The sequence below is a fragment of the Engystomops pustulosus genome, chromosome 3 (genome assembly GCF_040894005.1).
Source record: "Engystomops pustulosus chromosome 3, aEngPut4.maternal, whole genome shotgun sequence".
NCBI classification, from domain to species: domain Eukaryota; kingdom Metazoa; phylum Chordata; class Amphibia; order Anura; family Leptodactylidae; genus Engystomops; species Engystomops pustulosus.
Genome location: NC_092413.1, coordinates 172,801,167 through 172,817,613, shown reverse-complemented (window position 1 = coordinate 172,817,613; position 16,447 = coordinate 172,801,167). Strand labels below are relative to the sequence as shown.

Genomic DNA, 16,447 nt, shown 5'->3' with positions numbered 1-16,447 from the left:
TTGTAGGGGGAAGTTGGGGTGAAGCTGCAGCATGGAGTGGCTCCGGTAGCACCACGCAGAGGCCTTCAAGGTGCCTGGAGTAAGTGTCCCTGGTTTCTCATGTGTGAATTTGATGGTAGATTTCCTTTTAACTATATGTCATAATATGTAAACGCTATAACTGATTATAGTGCCCCTAGATCTGATTCACTACTGTCAGCATAGTAATGTATATGCATAAAGTCCGCAGATCAGTGCTGTTCTTATCCATTGCTGCTAGAACTGCTGTATAGTTTAATCATTAATTCCTTAAATCACCATTGCCTTTAAAAATAACCCTTGTGTTTTTAGGACAAATGTAGTGAGCACGACTGATTGCAAGTTGCTGCACACCTTTGATCTGCCAAAAGTGGTTGGCCTTGAAATCTCTCCAAAGAACACGATCCTGGCAACATGGCAAACGTATATCAGTAAGTAAATGTCAGCATTACCATCGCACATGGGGAGAAGGTTCCAGCGTCTCTCAGCAGTCTCCTCTTTGTTGCTTGTATATGCTATCAGCAATGAACAACCAGTGACAAATATACAATTTCCATGTCTATATATTTCTGTATATATTTCTAAATGTCACATCCTGCGGTCAGAGCCTGGGGATCATATTAGTTGCAATGTGTATTATGCAGAACAACATCTTTATGGAAAACACCCATCCATCAAGTAAAGCAGAGCCAAACAGGATATATCAGTCTCAAAACACTCACATCAAGAATGCACATAAACAATTGAACGCCCTCACTGCTCTGCAACCCCCCCCCAACCAACCAACCAACCAACCAACCATCTACCCACCCGAAACTCCAATCTTTCATCCCCAATCTGCAGTTTACTCTAACAACAATCCTGATTAGTTAATCCACTTAGTCCTTTCTGGGAATTACCAAATTTCTCAACACCCCTTCTCTTCCTAAAGGCGCTTTTGCTCCAACCAGATCATACGGTTGACTGCTTTACCACAACACCCATCCTTGGTGGCTACCCATGGAACCAATGTCTAGCAATACACTTTTTGACATCTTCGCCAGGACCATCTGCTCATAGTTCTCCAACATTCTCAACCCTCTCACACTATTCAACTACCGCATTTTCATTTCCCTAAGCAGATGTAAGTTGTATACTCGTAGGTCCAGAACATGTGTATGACAACTGCCCTCTCCTTCAGACATTATGGGCAACAAGCATACAGTCACCCGATAGCAGCACATGGAGTATCGAAGTATTGTGTCATGCCATTAGCCACGGCACTCGGTTTGGCTGGGTAGATAATAGAATTTTGCACCACTGTAGAAAAACCTTGAAAGAATGCAACTGTTTCCCCGTGGATGGTAATATCCTGTTGCTCGCACGCCTGCTGCAGGGTCCTATCTCAATCCTTGTAGTGCAAAAATGTAAGCAGCATCGAATGGCTTTGACGAACTGGCAGCTCTAGGTGTGTGTCAGATGTTTTGATGGTTTTGGTTGCTCCTGGCCATAAATATCTGCCACTTCTCAAGATTATTGGTGACCACCAATTTCTGCTATGTTTGCTTTTCAAAATATTCATTCATTATGATGCAGTTGGATTTCCAGATCGTCTGCTTACGCCTGCACGGCTACCACTACAGCCTGTACATCTTTCTCTAAAGCAATAAGCCACTCTCTCTGGACACAAAAATGTCCTCTTTTGGCCTTTGTAACTGGCCTTTTCACATCTAGCAGTGTAGAGATTTTATTCTGTATGGCTTATTCCCAGAATGAGCTCATCCTCTGTCCCTAAGATTGTACCACACTTTCACCCAATAGTGGAAAATTGGTCGCCAGCCCCTTCTCCGTTGGTCAGTGGTAAATGGCTCAAGCTAAATCCTGCATGAGGCTTTTAAACGTGTGACGTTTTGCCATTGCGGCACCAGGCTATTTAGACTTTCACTTGGGCCGAGTCCAGGACGTTAGCAGGATGATATAAATGTCCTAAGAACAGTTAGGGTGCGGTCACACGTCACATTTACCGCATGCGTTTAAGAACGCATTGCTACAGCTGAAGGGAGATTTGCCTAATTAAACAGCTGTTAACGCTTGCGTTTACAAAACGCAAGTGTTAACACATGCGTTAACATCTCGGTTAACGCATGCATTTTGTAAGCGCGGGTGTTAACAGCTGTTTAATAAGGCAAATCTCCCTTCAGTTGTAGCAATGCGTTTTTAAACGCATGCAGTAAACGCGACGTGTGACCGCACCCTCAGGTCCCAATTTCCTTTAATTAGAAAATTAGATTATGTAACAGCTGAGGTGGCTAACCACCAAGCATAAACTGCATTACAGGAGCACCAAAGTTCTTCTGACTGAGGCCTATGTCACATACATCTCTCCTAACAGGAGATTTTCACTTGGGAAATACTCTTTAACTTTTTGCATTTTATTGTATTTTTTTTATTGCTTGTTTTTGGGACAGTCGTGTCTTTTTCAGGATTACAAAATTTAAACAAACAGAAAAAAAGAGGATACGACATGCCAAATATAATAGTAAAAAGTAATTTTTATTAATTGCAAAATTCATTAAAATGTCGCATAAAATAGCATCTCAGAAGAGACGTAAAATATGAGGCACAACCAAATATACTGTCCATACAATAGTATATTAACAAAAAGTGTAAACAACCAGTGTAAACAATGATGAACTGCAATGCAACATGTATACCATTGACAGCATATTGCCTATATCGGCCTGTAATTAAATTCCATGATGCAGCATCGTGCCTTAGTAAATGGTTACAAAGTTAAGCATTGCATGACCTGTAATGATTGGACATACTACCTGGCGTGCCTCTAGCCCCCAACGCGCGTTTCAACCCGCCTGGTCTTTTTCAAGGGGTGGTGTTAATGCACACGCTCCAGGATTATATGTAGCTGGGGGCCAATCAGCCGCCAGATTCAAATTAAGGGTCCACGTTCACCTGTGTGTATGGCGCATGGTCCGCCTATCGGCCCCACGTCATCGGCGGGGACGGGCCCGTGACGTCAGAGGGGCGGAGCCCAAGTTTCGCCTCGCATGACTACACAGACACGCCCCCCGCACGAAGATCGCGGCGCTGTGTATTTATTAATTTTGCAATTAATAAAAATTACTTTTTACTATTATATTTGGCATGCCGTATCCTCTTTTTCTGTTTGTTTAAATTTTGCATGCATACCCAAGAGGGCAGCCATAGCGTTCCTTGCGCTATTTTTTTCAGTAATGGATTAGCTGAGTCTTGTTTGATCAGTTTACTGTTAATTCCTATATGGTACATCTACTTGACTTTTTCAGGATTAGTCAGGTACCAAGATTTTTTGTAGGGTTTCTTATTGACTTTGTTCATAAAATAAAAACAGGTATAACAAGTTAGATTGGTAGTGAGTCTGTAAAACATTGCATAGCGGAACTTGGAAGTATTATCTGTTTGTTGTAAGACTTGTGTAAATATAAGGAATGGGTTAGGATTCAGTCCTGACCTCCTCCTTCACCAGTGATCGCGTGCTATTTGTAAGGGACTGTTCAGCAGTTCCACGGGTGAAATGAAACGTTACACGGTTCCTGTTCAGTTACAGGGCGGTCAGTGCATGTTATACAGGACAAGCCCTCCAAAGTGAGGCATGCTCTTTGTAACTATTCTCCAGTAGGAACAGTTAAGAAATTTAGAAGATGTTTCCGATCATAAATTAAGCTGCAGGAAAAGCTGTCGTTCTAAGAAGGCAACTCCTGTGATTACCTGGACCAATGGGGAAAAATACAGTATTATTACTGTGTATGTGGTATGCCATGTGTGAACAAGGCCTCATAACTGAATGAAGATCTATAAACCTGGATTATAAACCTCTATAACCTGTGAAATGGCCTGGATGTGATGCCCATGACAGCATGGTGGGAGGCATTCCCTGTAGTATACATTCATTTATCCCTATGGTTTGGAATAAGTCACCATTTCAATATGTTAAACGGGTTGTCCACTTAAAACACATTCCAGCAAATAATGGATATTGTTTAAGTATTTAACCCCTTAAGGACGCAGCCTGTTTGCAGGTTAAGGCTCGCAACTTTTTTTGGAAATTTGACCAGTGTCTCTTCCTGTGGTAATAACTTTTCAACGCTTTAAGATATCTCTGTGATTTTGAGATTGTTTTCTCGTGAGACATTGTAGTTTATGTTAGTAGTGTCATTTCAGTGATCCGTTCCTTTTTTGGGGGGTAAAAATTCAAAAATTTAGGAAAAATTTGAAAAAAATGACTATTTTCAAAGTTTCAAATGTTATAATTTTTAGACAAAAAGTGATACCACAAATTTTTTTTGATAGAAACCTTTTGCCATTGGTCTTCTTTTTATATCCATAATTTGTTTTACGTTTCCATTATTTTTATGGATGTGAGAAGGTTTGAAGTTTTAGTAGCAACTTCTCAGATTTTCTTGAAATTTGAAAAATGCGAACTTTTTGGTGATCAATTCAGTTTGGAAGTGCTCTATAAAGGCTTATGTACTATATACCCCCACAAGTAACACCATTTTATGAACCTAACATCTCAACCTATTCAAATCAGCATTTAAGAAGTCTGTTAACCCTTTAATTATTTTTCCGGAAGCATATGAAAATGGAGTGGAAATTTTGAAATTTCAATTTTTGATTTCAATCTTTCCAATTTAGCCCTAAAACGGATACATTCAGAAGGAATTTGAGGTAAATATATATTCCTAATTTCTTGCCCTGCTTCTTCCGAGTACGGCAATACCAGACATGTGGATGTCAGCAGCTGTTTCCCCGCACATCGATGTCCAGAACAGAGTTAGCGATACCGGGAATTTGGAAGGCCAATTTGGCTGCAAATATTTTGTGGTGCCACAGTGTAATTGAAGAGCCCCTGAAGTAAAAGTACAATAGAAAACCCCCCAAAATGTCACCATTTCGGAAACTAGACCCCTCAAAGAATTTATCGGTGGTTGTGGTGAGCATTTTAACCCCCGACACGCTGGTCAAAATTGAATGCAAAGTAAATGGTGCAGAGTAAAAATTGTGTTTTTATCTCAAAAATGTCATTTTAGTGCCTCATATACTGTGCCCAACCCATGCCACTTTAGACAAACACCCCAAAAATCATTCTGCGGGTTGTCCCGAGTACAGCAATACCACACATGTGCCAATAATTTACAGACTGGGCGCACAGAAGGGATGAGAACGGAAGGAGTGAAATTTTGATTTTCCAGCTCCGTTTTCACATGTTTGGATTTGGAGTGCCATGTCATGTTGGCAGGGCCCGTGAGGTGCCAGTGCAATAGAAACCCCCAATAAATGATACCATTACGGAAACTAGACCCCTCAAAGAATATATCGGTGGTTGTGGTGAGCATTTTAACCCCCGACACGCTGGTCAAAATTAAATGCAAAGTAAATGGTGCAGAGTAAAAATTGCGTTTTTATCTCAAAAATTTCATTTTAGTGCCTCATATACTGTGCCCAACCCATGCCACTTTAGACAAACACCCCAAAAATCATTCTGCAGGTTGTCCCGAGTACAGCAATACCACACATGTGCCAATAATTCACAGACTGGGCACACAGAAGGGATGAAAACGGAAGGAGTGAAATTTTGATTTTCCAGCTCCGTTTTCACATGTTTGGATTTGGAGTGCCATGTCATGTTGGCAGGGCCCGTGAGGTGCCAGTGCAATAGAAACCCCAATAAATGATACCATTACGGAAACTAGACCCCTCAAAGAATTTATTGGTGGTTGTGCTGAGCATTTTAACCCCCGACACGCTGGTCAAAATTAAATGCAAAGTAAATGGTGCAGAGTAAAAATTGCGTTTTTATCTCAAAAATGTCATTTTAGTGCCTCATATACTGTGCCCAACCCATGCCACTTTAGACAAACACCCCAAAAATCATTCTGCGGGTTGTCCTGAGTACAGCAATACCACACATGTGCCAATAATTTACAGACTGGGCACACAGAAGGGATGAAAACGGAAGGAGTGAAATTTTGATTTTCCAGCTCCGTTTTCACATGTTTGGATTTGGAGTGCCATGTCATGTTGGCAGGGCCCGTGAGGTGCCAGTGCAATAGAAACCCCAATAAATGATACCATTACGGAAACTAGACCCCTCAAAGAATTTATCGGTGGTTGTGGTGAGCATTTTAACCCCCGACACGCTGGTCAAAATTAAATGCAAAGTAAATGGTGCAGAGTAAAAATTGCGTTTTTATCTCAAAAATGTCATTTTAGTGCCTCATATACTGTGCCCAACCCATGCCACTTTAGACAAACACCCCAAAAATCATTCTGCGGGTTGTCCTGAGTACAGCAATACCACACATGTGCCAATAATTTACAGACTGGGCACACAGAAGGGATGAAAACGGAAGGAGTGAAATTTTGATTTTCCAGCTCCGTTTTCACATGTTTGGATTTGGAGTGCCATGTCATGTTGGCAGGGCCCGTGAGGTGCCAGTGCAATAGAAACCCCAATAAATGATACCATTACGGAAACTAGACCCCTCAAAGAATTTATCGGTGGTTGTGCTGAGCATTTTAACCCCCGACACGCTGGTCAAAATTAAATGCAAAGTAAATGGTGCAGAGTAAAAATTGCGTTTTTATCTCAAAAATGTCATTTTAGTGCCTCATATACTGTGCCCAACCCGTGCCACTTTAGACAAACACCGCAAAAATCATTCTGCGGGTTGTCCTGAGTACAGCAATACCACACATGTGCCAATAATTTACAGACTGGGCACACAAAAGGGATGAGAACGGAAGGAATGAAATTTTGATTTTCCAGCTCCGTTTTCACATGTTTGGATTTGGAGTGCCATGTCATGTTGGCAGGGCCCGTGAGGTGCCAGTGCAATAGAAACCCCCAATAAATGATACCATTACGGAAACTAGACCCCTCAAAGAATTTATCGGTGGTTGTGGTGAGCATTTTAACCCCCGACACGCTGGTCAAAATTAAATGCAAAGTAAATGGTGCAGAGTAAAAATTGCGTTTTTATCTCAAAAATGTCATTTTAGTGCCTCATATACTGTGCCCAACCCATGCCACTTTAGACAAACACCCCAAAAATCATTCTGCGGGTTGTCCTGAGTACAGCAATACCACACATGTGCCAATAATTTACAGACTGGGCACACAGAAGGGATGAAAACGGAAGGAGTGAAATTTTGATTTTCCAGCTCCGTTTTCACATGTTTGGATTTGGAGTGCCATGTCATGTTGGCAGGGCCCGTGAGGTGCCAGTGCAATAGTAACCCCCAATAAATGATACCATTACGGAAACTAGACCCCTCAAAGAATTTATCGGTGGTTGTGGTGAGCATTTTAACCCCCGACACGCTGGTCAAAATTAAATGCAAAGTAAATGGTGCAGAGTAAAAATTGCGTTTTTATCTCAAAAATGTCATTTTAGTGCGTCATATATTGTGCCCAACCCATGCCACTTTAGACAAACACCCCAAAAATCATTCTGTGGGTTGTCCCGAGTACAGCAATACCACACATGTGCCAATAATTTACAGACTGGGCACACGGCAGGGGTCAGGAATAAAGAAGCACAATTTAGGTTTTCAAGCTTCGTTTTCACTAGATTGGTAATGGGGGGTACCCCCGAGGTACCAGTACAATAGAAACCCCCAAGTAGTGAACCTATTTTGGAAAGGGCACCCCTCAAAGAATGTATGTAGGCTTGTATGAGCATTTTAACCCCCAACACGCTGGCCAAAATTGAGTGCAAAGTAAATGGTGCAGAGTAAAAATTGTGTTTTTATCTCAAAAATGTCATTTTAGTGCCTCATGTACTGTGCCCAACCCATGCCACTTTAGACAAACACCCCAAAAATCATTCTGCGGGTTGTCCCGAGTACAGCAATACCACACATGTGCCAATAATTTACAGGCTGGGCACACGGCAGGGGTCAGGAATAAAGAAGCACAATTTAGGTTTTCAAGCTTCGTTTTCACTAGATTGGTAATGGGGGGGTACCCCCGAGGTACCAGTACAATAGAAACCCCCAAGTAGTGAACCTATTTTGGAAAGGGCACCCCTCAAAGAATGTATGTAGGCTTGTATGAGCATTTTAACCCCCAACACGCTGGCCAAAATTGAGTGCAAAGTAAATGGTGCAGAGTAAAAATTGTGTTTTTATCTCAAAAATGTCATTTTAGTGCCTCATGTACTGTGCCCAACCCATGCCACTTTAGACAAACACCCCAAAAATCATTCTGCGGGTTGTCCCGAGTACAGCAATACCACACATGTGCCAATAATTTACAGGCTGGGCACACGGCAGGGGTCAGGAATAAAGAAGCACAATTTAGGTTTTCAAGCTTCGTTTTCACTAGATTGGTAATGGGGGGTACCCCCGAGGTACCAGTACAATAGAAACCCCCAAGTAGTGAACCCATTTTGGAAAGGGCACCCCTCAAAGAATGTATGTAGGTTTGTATGAGCATTTTAACCACTAAGGTGCTGGCTCAAATGTAATACAAAGTGAGTAGTGCAGAGAAACAATTGTATTGCAATTTATCAAATATGCCATTGAAGTGACAAAAGTATTTTGCCCAACTCATGCCACTTTAGACAAACACCCCAAAAATCATTCTGCGGGTTACCCCGGTTAGGGCAATACCCCATAGGAGGCAATAATCTGTAGGATGGAGACACGACAGGGCTCAAAAGGGAATAACTTGTTGGAGCACAGACATTGTACTTTTTTTTTTCTTTTTGGCATCATGAAAGATTTGTAGATGCCAATAGGGGCCAGTACAGTAGAAACCCCTAAGAACTGACCCTATTTTGGAAACTACACCCCTCCATGAATTAATCTAGGGGTATAGTTAGCATTTTAACCCCACAGGTGGACCCCTGAAAAAGTGCATAATGGATAGTGCATAGTAAAAAATATCCATTATGTCATTTTGTGCCCAGCTGCTGCCACGGGAGACAAACACCCTAAAAATCATGATGCATGTTTTCCCGGGTAAAGCATACGGGACAGTAATCTACAGGCTGGGCACATGGCAGGGCTTAGAAGGGAAGATGCGGCATGCGGCATGATGTATAAGCTGTGCGTCAGGGTAACAACAGGGTACTCTAAAAATCCAGGGATGTATGATAAATTCGGAAGCAATCTTTCATACATAACCCTGGTTTTTCTGGGCATGTCTCACAGTGATGAATGGTGTCCTTCCTAATGCCATTTTTGGAGCACACCCTGCACCTCTTTTGTGACCTTCCCTTGCTGGCTGATTGGGGAACTACTCCTGGAAAGTGCTGCCCTGGTACAATACGTGATGTGGCCTCACTTCCAGATGTGCTAGCACTCTCCCCTTCCTGGTCTCCAAAAAGAAAGTACTTTATTACCACCTCTTGAAATTCCAGGAAAGTTCCCCTCTGGCCGGCATATCGATGCAGCACATAAGCATTATACAATGCCATCTGCATGATGTGCACGGCCAGCTTCTTGTACCACACCCTCGACTTCCGCATGGCATTGTACGGCTGAAGCACCTGGTCAGACAAGTCCACCCCTCCCATGTATTTATTATAATCTAAAATACAGTCTGGCTTGGGGGCTTCTGCACTGGCACCTCGTACTGGGACAGGGGTGGTGGTGTGCTCATGTATTGTGGTTAATACAAGGACCTCTCTCTTGTCCTTGTACTTAACACACAGCACAGAGTCGCTGCATAGTGCCCTGCTTTCGTGCCTTTTAAGTTTTTGCCCAAGCAGCGACTTAGGGAGACCTCTCTGATTTCTGCGTACAGTGCCGCATGCCGCAGTATTTCTGGAAGTGAGGCACTTGAACAGGGTGGTGCTGGTGTAGAAATTGTCCAGGTAGATGTGGTAGCCCTGGTCCAGCAGTGGGTGCACTAAATCCCACACTATCTTCCCTGTAACACCCAGGAAGGGGGGGCATTCTGGGGGCACTATAGTGGAGTCCTTCCCTTCATATACCCTGAACTTGTATGTGTACCCTGATGAACTTTCGCACAGCTTATACATTTTCACACCATATCTTGCCCTCTTATTGGGCAGGTACTGGCGGAATTGAAGTCTCCCTTTGAATTGTACCAGGGACTCGTCTATGCTCACATGTTTGGCGGGAGTATATGCCTGGGCAAACTTGGCACTAAAATGATCTAATATGGGCCTGACCTTAAATAACCGATCATAACTGGGGTCACCTCTGGGTGGGCACTGTGTGTTGTCAGTGTAGTGCAAAAACTTATGGATGGCTTCAAAGCGCATCCTGCTCATTGCCATGCGGAACATGGGGGTGTGGTACAGTATGTCTGTGCTCCAGTAGTCCCTGATTGAAGGCTTCTTTACTATCCCCATAAGGAGTATTATGCCCCAATACTTGTGCATCTCTGCTGCAGTGACAGGGGTCCACCTGTAGGGTTGTGCATAAAAGGACGTGGGGTTTTGGGCAATATGTTGTGCAGCGTAGAGATTTGTCTGAAATATAATAATATTCAGCAGCGCCTCATCAAAAAAAAACTTAAAAAAGTCCACAGCTCTGAGCCCTGTCGTGTCAAAGTTAATTCCAGGATGGCCCGTAAAGTCAGGGACCTGAGGGGTATAATTATCTGGGGCTACCCATGTGGGGTCAGTGGAAGCCCCAGACGCTTCTCCTGCAGAAGTCCCAGGCACTTCTCCTGCAGAAGTCCCAGGCACTTCTCCTGCAGAAGTCCCAGGCACTTCTCCTGCAGAAGTCCCAGGCACTTCTCCTGCAGAAGTCCCAGGCACTTCTCCTGCAGAAGTCCCAGGCACTTCTCCTGCAGAAGTCCCAGGCACTTCTCCTGCAGAAGTCCCAGGCACTTCAATTGCAGAAGTCCCTGGAACCCTACGGCGCCTTCTTGGGGGTCCTTCCAGGTCACTGGAAGATGAGCAGGAGGATGATGATAGGTAAAAGGGACCATCATCCCCACTAGCTGACTCGGTGTCAGAGGCAAGCATGTTATATGCCTCCAACACGGTGTACGTCTTCTGAGACATTGCACACAAAAAAAAATAGAGAACAAGAAAAATTAGATAATGTGCACCAAACTACACGGATAAACCGTCTAGCAGGCACACAAAAAAAAAAAAATATAATGCACACCAAACTACACGGACAAGCCGCACAGATGGCACACACAAAAAATAATGTGCACTAAACTACACGGACAAGCCGCACAGATAGCACACAAAAAAAAAAAGAGAATGCACACCAAACCACACGGACAAGCCGCACAGATGGCACACAAAAAATAATGCGCACTAAACTACACGGACAAGCCGCACAGATAGCACACAAAAAAAATAATGTGCACTAAACTACACGGACAAGCCGCACAGATAGCACACAAAAAAAAAAAGAGAATGCACACCAAACCACACGGACAAGCCGCACAGATGGCACACAAAAAATAATGCGCACTAAACTACACGGACAAGCCGCACAGATAGCACACAAAAAAAATAATGTGCACTAAACTACACGGACAAGCCGCACAGATAGCACACAAAAAAAATAATGCGCACTAAACTACACGGACAAGCCGCACAGATAGCACACACAAAAAATAATGCGCACTAAACTACACGGACAAGCCGCACAGATAGCACACACAAAAAAAAAGAGAATGCACACCAAACCACACGGACCAGCCGCACAGATGGCACACAAAAAATAATGCGCACTAAACTACACGGACAAGCCGCACAGATAGCACACAAAAAAAATAATGCGCACTAAACTACACGGACAAGCCGCACAGATAGCACACAAAAAAAAAGAGAATGCACACCAAACCACACGGACAAGCCGCACAGATGGCACACACAAAAAGTAGCTACGTACGGGTACACCTACGGCGCTCTGGAAAAAAATATTACCAGGCACCGAAAAAAAACCTATGTGCACCGCGCAAAAAGGCGCTACAAATGCACCTAGCTTGCCCTAAGACAAACTAACTACCGCTAAGACTGCTAAAGATTCTGTGCAGCGCTATTCACACGGCGCACTGAAAAGTGCGTCCAGTGCAGAACAACGCTAACACAGCGCACTGAAAAGTGCGTTTGGGTTCAGAAGGGACAGACAGGGAAAAACGGAAGACACGTGGGATCACACAAGGCGATCACACAGGGAACACACAGGACACAGGAAAAAACAGATAGGATGGGAATTTGTAGGGAACAATAGGGATCAGATAAGGATCAGAACACTATTTATAGTGTAAAAGTGTATTTTGGTGCACACAGTAACGCTCTTTCCTCTCTCCAGCGATACCAAACCAAAATGGTGCCGCTGGAGGAAGAGGAAGGGGCTAAAACCACGTTTTTCAGCCCAAAATCGCTGTAATTGGCCAGTCAGGTTTGACTGGCCAATCACGGCGATCGGCGGGCGGGACCGATTTGATTGGTCGGGTGACGGAGACAGGAACTCCTCCTGCCTCTGTCACCCAATTCTCGTCCCGATGTCACCACGTCGCGAGACGTGGTGACAATTCTAAAATCCTATGCGCTCGCGCCGTAGCTGTACTGCGCTGAGCGCTAATCGTCGGAAGCTGCGCAGTACAGCTACGGCGCGGAGCGCTAAGGTGTTAAAGGGATTTTCCCACGAAGACAAGTTATGCCATATCCACAGAATAGGGTCTAACTTACTGATCAGTGCTGAGACCTCACTGATCGAGAGAACGAGGGGTCTGACCGACCCCTCGTTGCTCCATAGGAGTAATGGAGCAGAAGGCCACACATGACCGTTCTGCTCCGTTAATCTCTATGGAGCTGCCCGGAAATTGCAGCACCGAGACCCCCACTGATCAGCAAGTTAGGCCCTATCCTGTGGATAGGGCCTGACTTATCTTCTTGGGAAAACCCCTTTAAATGTTTCACAATACACTTTTTGTATCAATTGTACATTTCCTAGATCTCTGCTTGCTGTCATGCAACAGGAAGCTTCATTATTTACTTCCTGTAGATAAACAGCAGTCCATGGTCATGTGATGTCACACAGGTGCACGGCTCATTATAACACACAGGGGGACATTTACTATGGTGTTTCCGCCAGTTTTGTGGCGCTCTCACCACATGTTCTGCTCTCAGACCTATTTATTAGCTGTCGGGGACAGAAAAAATGCCTTTTTCCGCCTGCTCCGACTCTTCTCCGAAAAGGGGCGTGGCTTTGGCGGAGTGGAAACTCAGACAGAATTAATATGTGTCACAGCCATTTTGGGCGCTGTAAACTGGCGGAAAGTAGACCAAAAGAAAACTGGTCTAGCAGGGACTGGTGGACACATTTCTGGTGCTCGGGACAAATTTTGGTCCCAGGGACAGAAAATGGTCTCGGGGACAGAAAATGGTCTCGGCGTCAGAAACGTCTCTGCACAGCTCTACAATATTAAATGTGTGTCTTCTTTCCGAGAGCAGGTCGGTAACAAAGCCAATGCAGACACCGACACTTTAACCCCTTAACGCTCTGCGCCGTAGCTCTACGGCGCAGAGGTATAAGGGATGTATGAAGAGGGCTCACGGGCTGAGTCCTCTTCATACAGAGGTGGGGGTTTTTGCATTTTGCACAAAACCCCCACCGCTAATAACCGCGGTCGGTGCTTGCACCGATCGCGGCTATTAACCCTCTAAACGCCGCCTGCAAAGTCGCGGGCGGCGTTTAAAAGACGGCGGCGCGCGGGCGCCGCCATCTTTTTTTCGATCGCCACGCCCCCGAACGTCATCTGGGGGCGGCGATCGGTTACCATGGTAGCCTCGGGTCTTCTTTTGACACGAGGCTACATGGTTTATGCAGGTTCGTTACAATGAGCCAGTGGCTCATTGTAATGTATGACCTGCAAAAATGCCATATATTGCAATACTGTAGTATTGCAGTATATGGTAGGAGCGATCTGATCATCTAGGGTTAATGTACCCTAGATGGTCTAAAAAATAGTGAAAAAAAAAAGAAAAAAAAAAGTTTAAAAAATAAAAAAAATTAATAAAATATTAAAAGTTCAAATCACCCCCCTTTCCCTAGAACGGATATAAAACATAACAAACAGTAAAAATCACAGACATATTAGGTATCGCCGCGTCCCAAAATGCCCGATCTATCAAAATATAAAAACGGTTACGGCCGGCGGTGACCTCCGAGGCGGGAAATGGCGCCCAAATGTCCGAAATGCGACTTTTACACCTTTTTACATAACATAAAAAATGAAATAAAAAATGATCAAAATGTCTCACAGACATGGTAGCAATGAAAACGTCGCCTCATTTCGCAAAAAATGACCCCTCACACATTTCCGTGCGCCAAAGTATGAAAAAGTTATTAGCGTGAGAAGATGGCAAAAAATTTTTTTTCTTTTTTGTACACATTCGTTTAATTTTTGAAAATGTATTAAAACACAATAAAACCTATATAAATTTGGTATCACCGCGATCGCACCGAACCAAAGAATAAAGTAGGCGTGTTATTTGGAGCGAAGAGTGAAAGTCGTAAAAACTGAGCCCACAAGAACGTGACGCACGTGCGTTTTTTTTTCAATTTTTCCACATTTGGAATTTTTTTTCAGCTTCGCAGTACACGGCATGTTAAAATAAATAACATTACGGGAAAGTAAAATTTGTTACGCACAAAATAAGCCCTCACACAGGTCTGTACACGTAAAAATGAAAAAGTTATGGATTTTTGAAGTTGGAGAGCGAGAAATTAGCCGAAAAACCCTCCGTCCTTAAGGGGTTAAGTAAATGTCCCCCACAGTGTTGTCAAAGCTGTGTGATGTTAAGGAGCCAGTCCACGGCCATAAAATGACCATGGACTGGTGTTTATCTACAGGAAGTAAACGATGAAGCTTCCTTTAGAAATGCAGTAAGCAGAGATCTAGAACACCGTGCAGAATTGACCCAAAGTATATTGCAAAATTAAATAATTTTTCATCACACATGCTCTCAGAGGATAGGGCTTAACTCGATCATCGGTGAGGGTCTCAGTGATGAGACTGCCACAAATCACAAGAACAGGGGTCTGACGTACCTCCGTTACACCCCCATTGCTCTCAGGGATGAGCGGAGCAGACGGCCGCGGGGTTAAAAACTACAGACTGCTAGCATCTTTTTGTAATCTGCATTTCTATATTATGATGCCAGTATTAGTGCCTGTCCACATAGACCCGTATTTATATTCTTTTACTTGTCCTTGCTATTTATCGTTACTGGCACCAGATCTTTACTTCTCAATCTTCTAAAGTCTATAACCATCTCCTTCATCTTTTCCACATTAAATATCAACCTGATCAGTCCACACCATTCCACCTAGAGAACTACAGTATTATGATGAACTGAGTCGTCATTGTTAATATATGTGTAGTTTATAAAACCACCTGTGTGGGACCATCAATAATGTATGGCTATATTTGATATTTTACATAAATATGCATTTCTTTCTATGTTTACTTATGCCTTGTCTCTTCTCAGGTGGAAAAGATGGCACGGCAGGAGTGCCCAACCTCCAGTTATATGACTTGAAAACAGGAAAGTGTGTGAAGTCGTTCATCCAGAAGAAGATGGAAAATTGGTAAATATTTGATGCCAAACATTTATCAACCAAAACCTTTTTTACTTTAGGTTCACAAATTTATTTTTTTTTAAGATCTTTACCAAATTTAGTACAAATGATGTAATAAATTGTGTAGCCCAAGGCAACCAATCAAATAGCTTTTTAACATTTTCTCCCTGGAAAGGGAATGGTAGCTAGTGACTGATGTATTGCTTCTATCCACTCCAGGTCTCCTCGCTGGTCTGGAGATGAGAAGATTTGTGCTAGGAATGTTAATAATGAAGTGCAATTCTTTGAAAACAACAATTTTGGTATGATGGCGCTCATGTATTACGCTTGCAGTGTGAGATGTCTGCCTTGTATAATGTAGACTCGCCCCTTTCCAAAAATTACTTAAAGGGGTTTTCCCACAAAAGAAAATTCTCACATATCAATCCCCTAGTGATGTCAACACAATGAAGATAATTTTAACCCCTTACTTTACAATGTTACTCAGTTTTATCGCTGTTTTAGCACCTATCACTCCCTAAGCTGCTCAGTGCAAAATCCCAGGGTGTGGGCGGGGACTCTCTAATCAGTCACATTATGACCTCTCTAGTTCTGTGGGGTGACAATGTGGTTAGATTATCAAGGTGTAGGTGTATATACACTTTCATCTGGCTTTTGACATTGTACTAACACACTGTCGTATAGAAAGAGAGATGCCGCATATCGTCCCCATAGACGGCAATGGCATCTTCTCCGTTTTGTGCGGCCAATGCGCCGCTGCTCACTCCGGCATGCCCGCACGGCAGTGCTATGCTTGTGAATGCACCCTTACACTGTGATCCCTGCTACATCTCACGGATAAGTTATCTGGCTGAAGGGG

At 43.5% G+C, this 16,447-nt stretch overlaps 1 protein-coding gene across 2 annotated transcripts in view; it reads left to right on the top strand.

Annotated features, from left to right (window-relative positions):
• The window catches only part of EIF2A (eukaryotic translation initiation factor 2A), a 36,241-nt gene that overhangs the window by 9,204 nt on the left and 10,590 nt on the right, over positions 1-16,447 (top strand). For both annotated transcript variants that reach the window (XM_072143038.1, XM_072143039.1), the window contains exons 4-6: positions 331-449; positions 15,498-15,597; positions 15,808-15,890. In XM_072143038.1, coding sequence (XP_071999139.1) covers positions 331-449; positions 15,498-15,597; positions 15,808-15,890 — 302 coding nt within the window. The remainder of the gene's footprint in view (positions 1-330; positions 450-15,497; positions 15,598-15,807; positions 15,891-16,447) is intronic.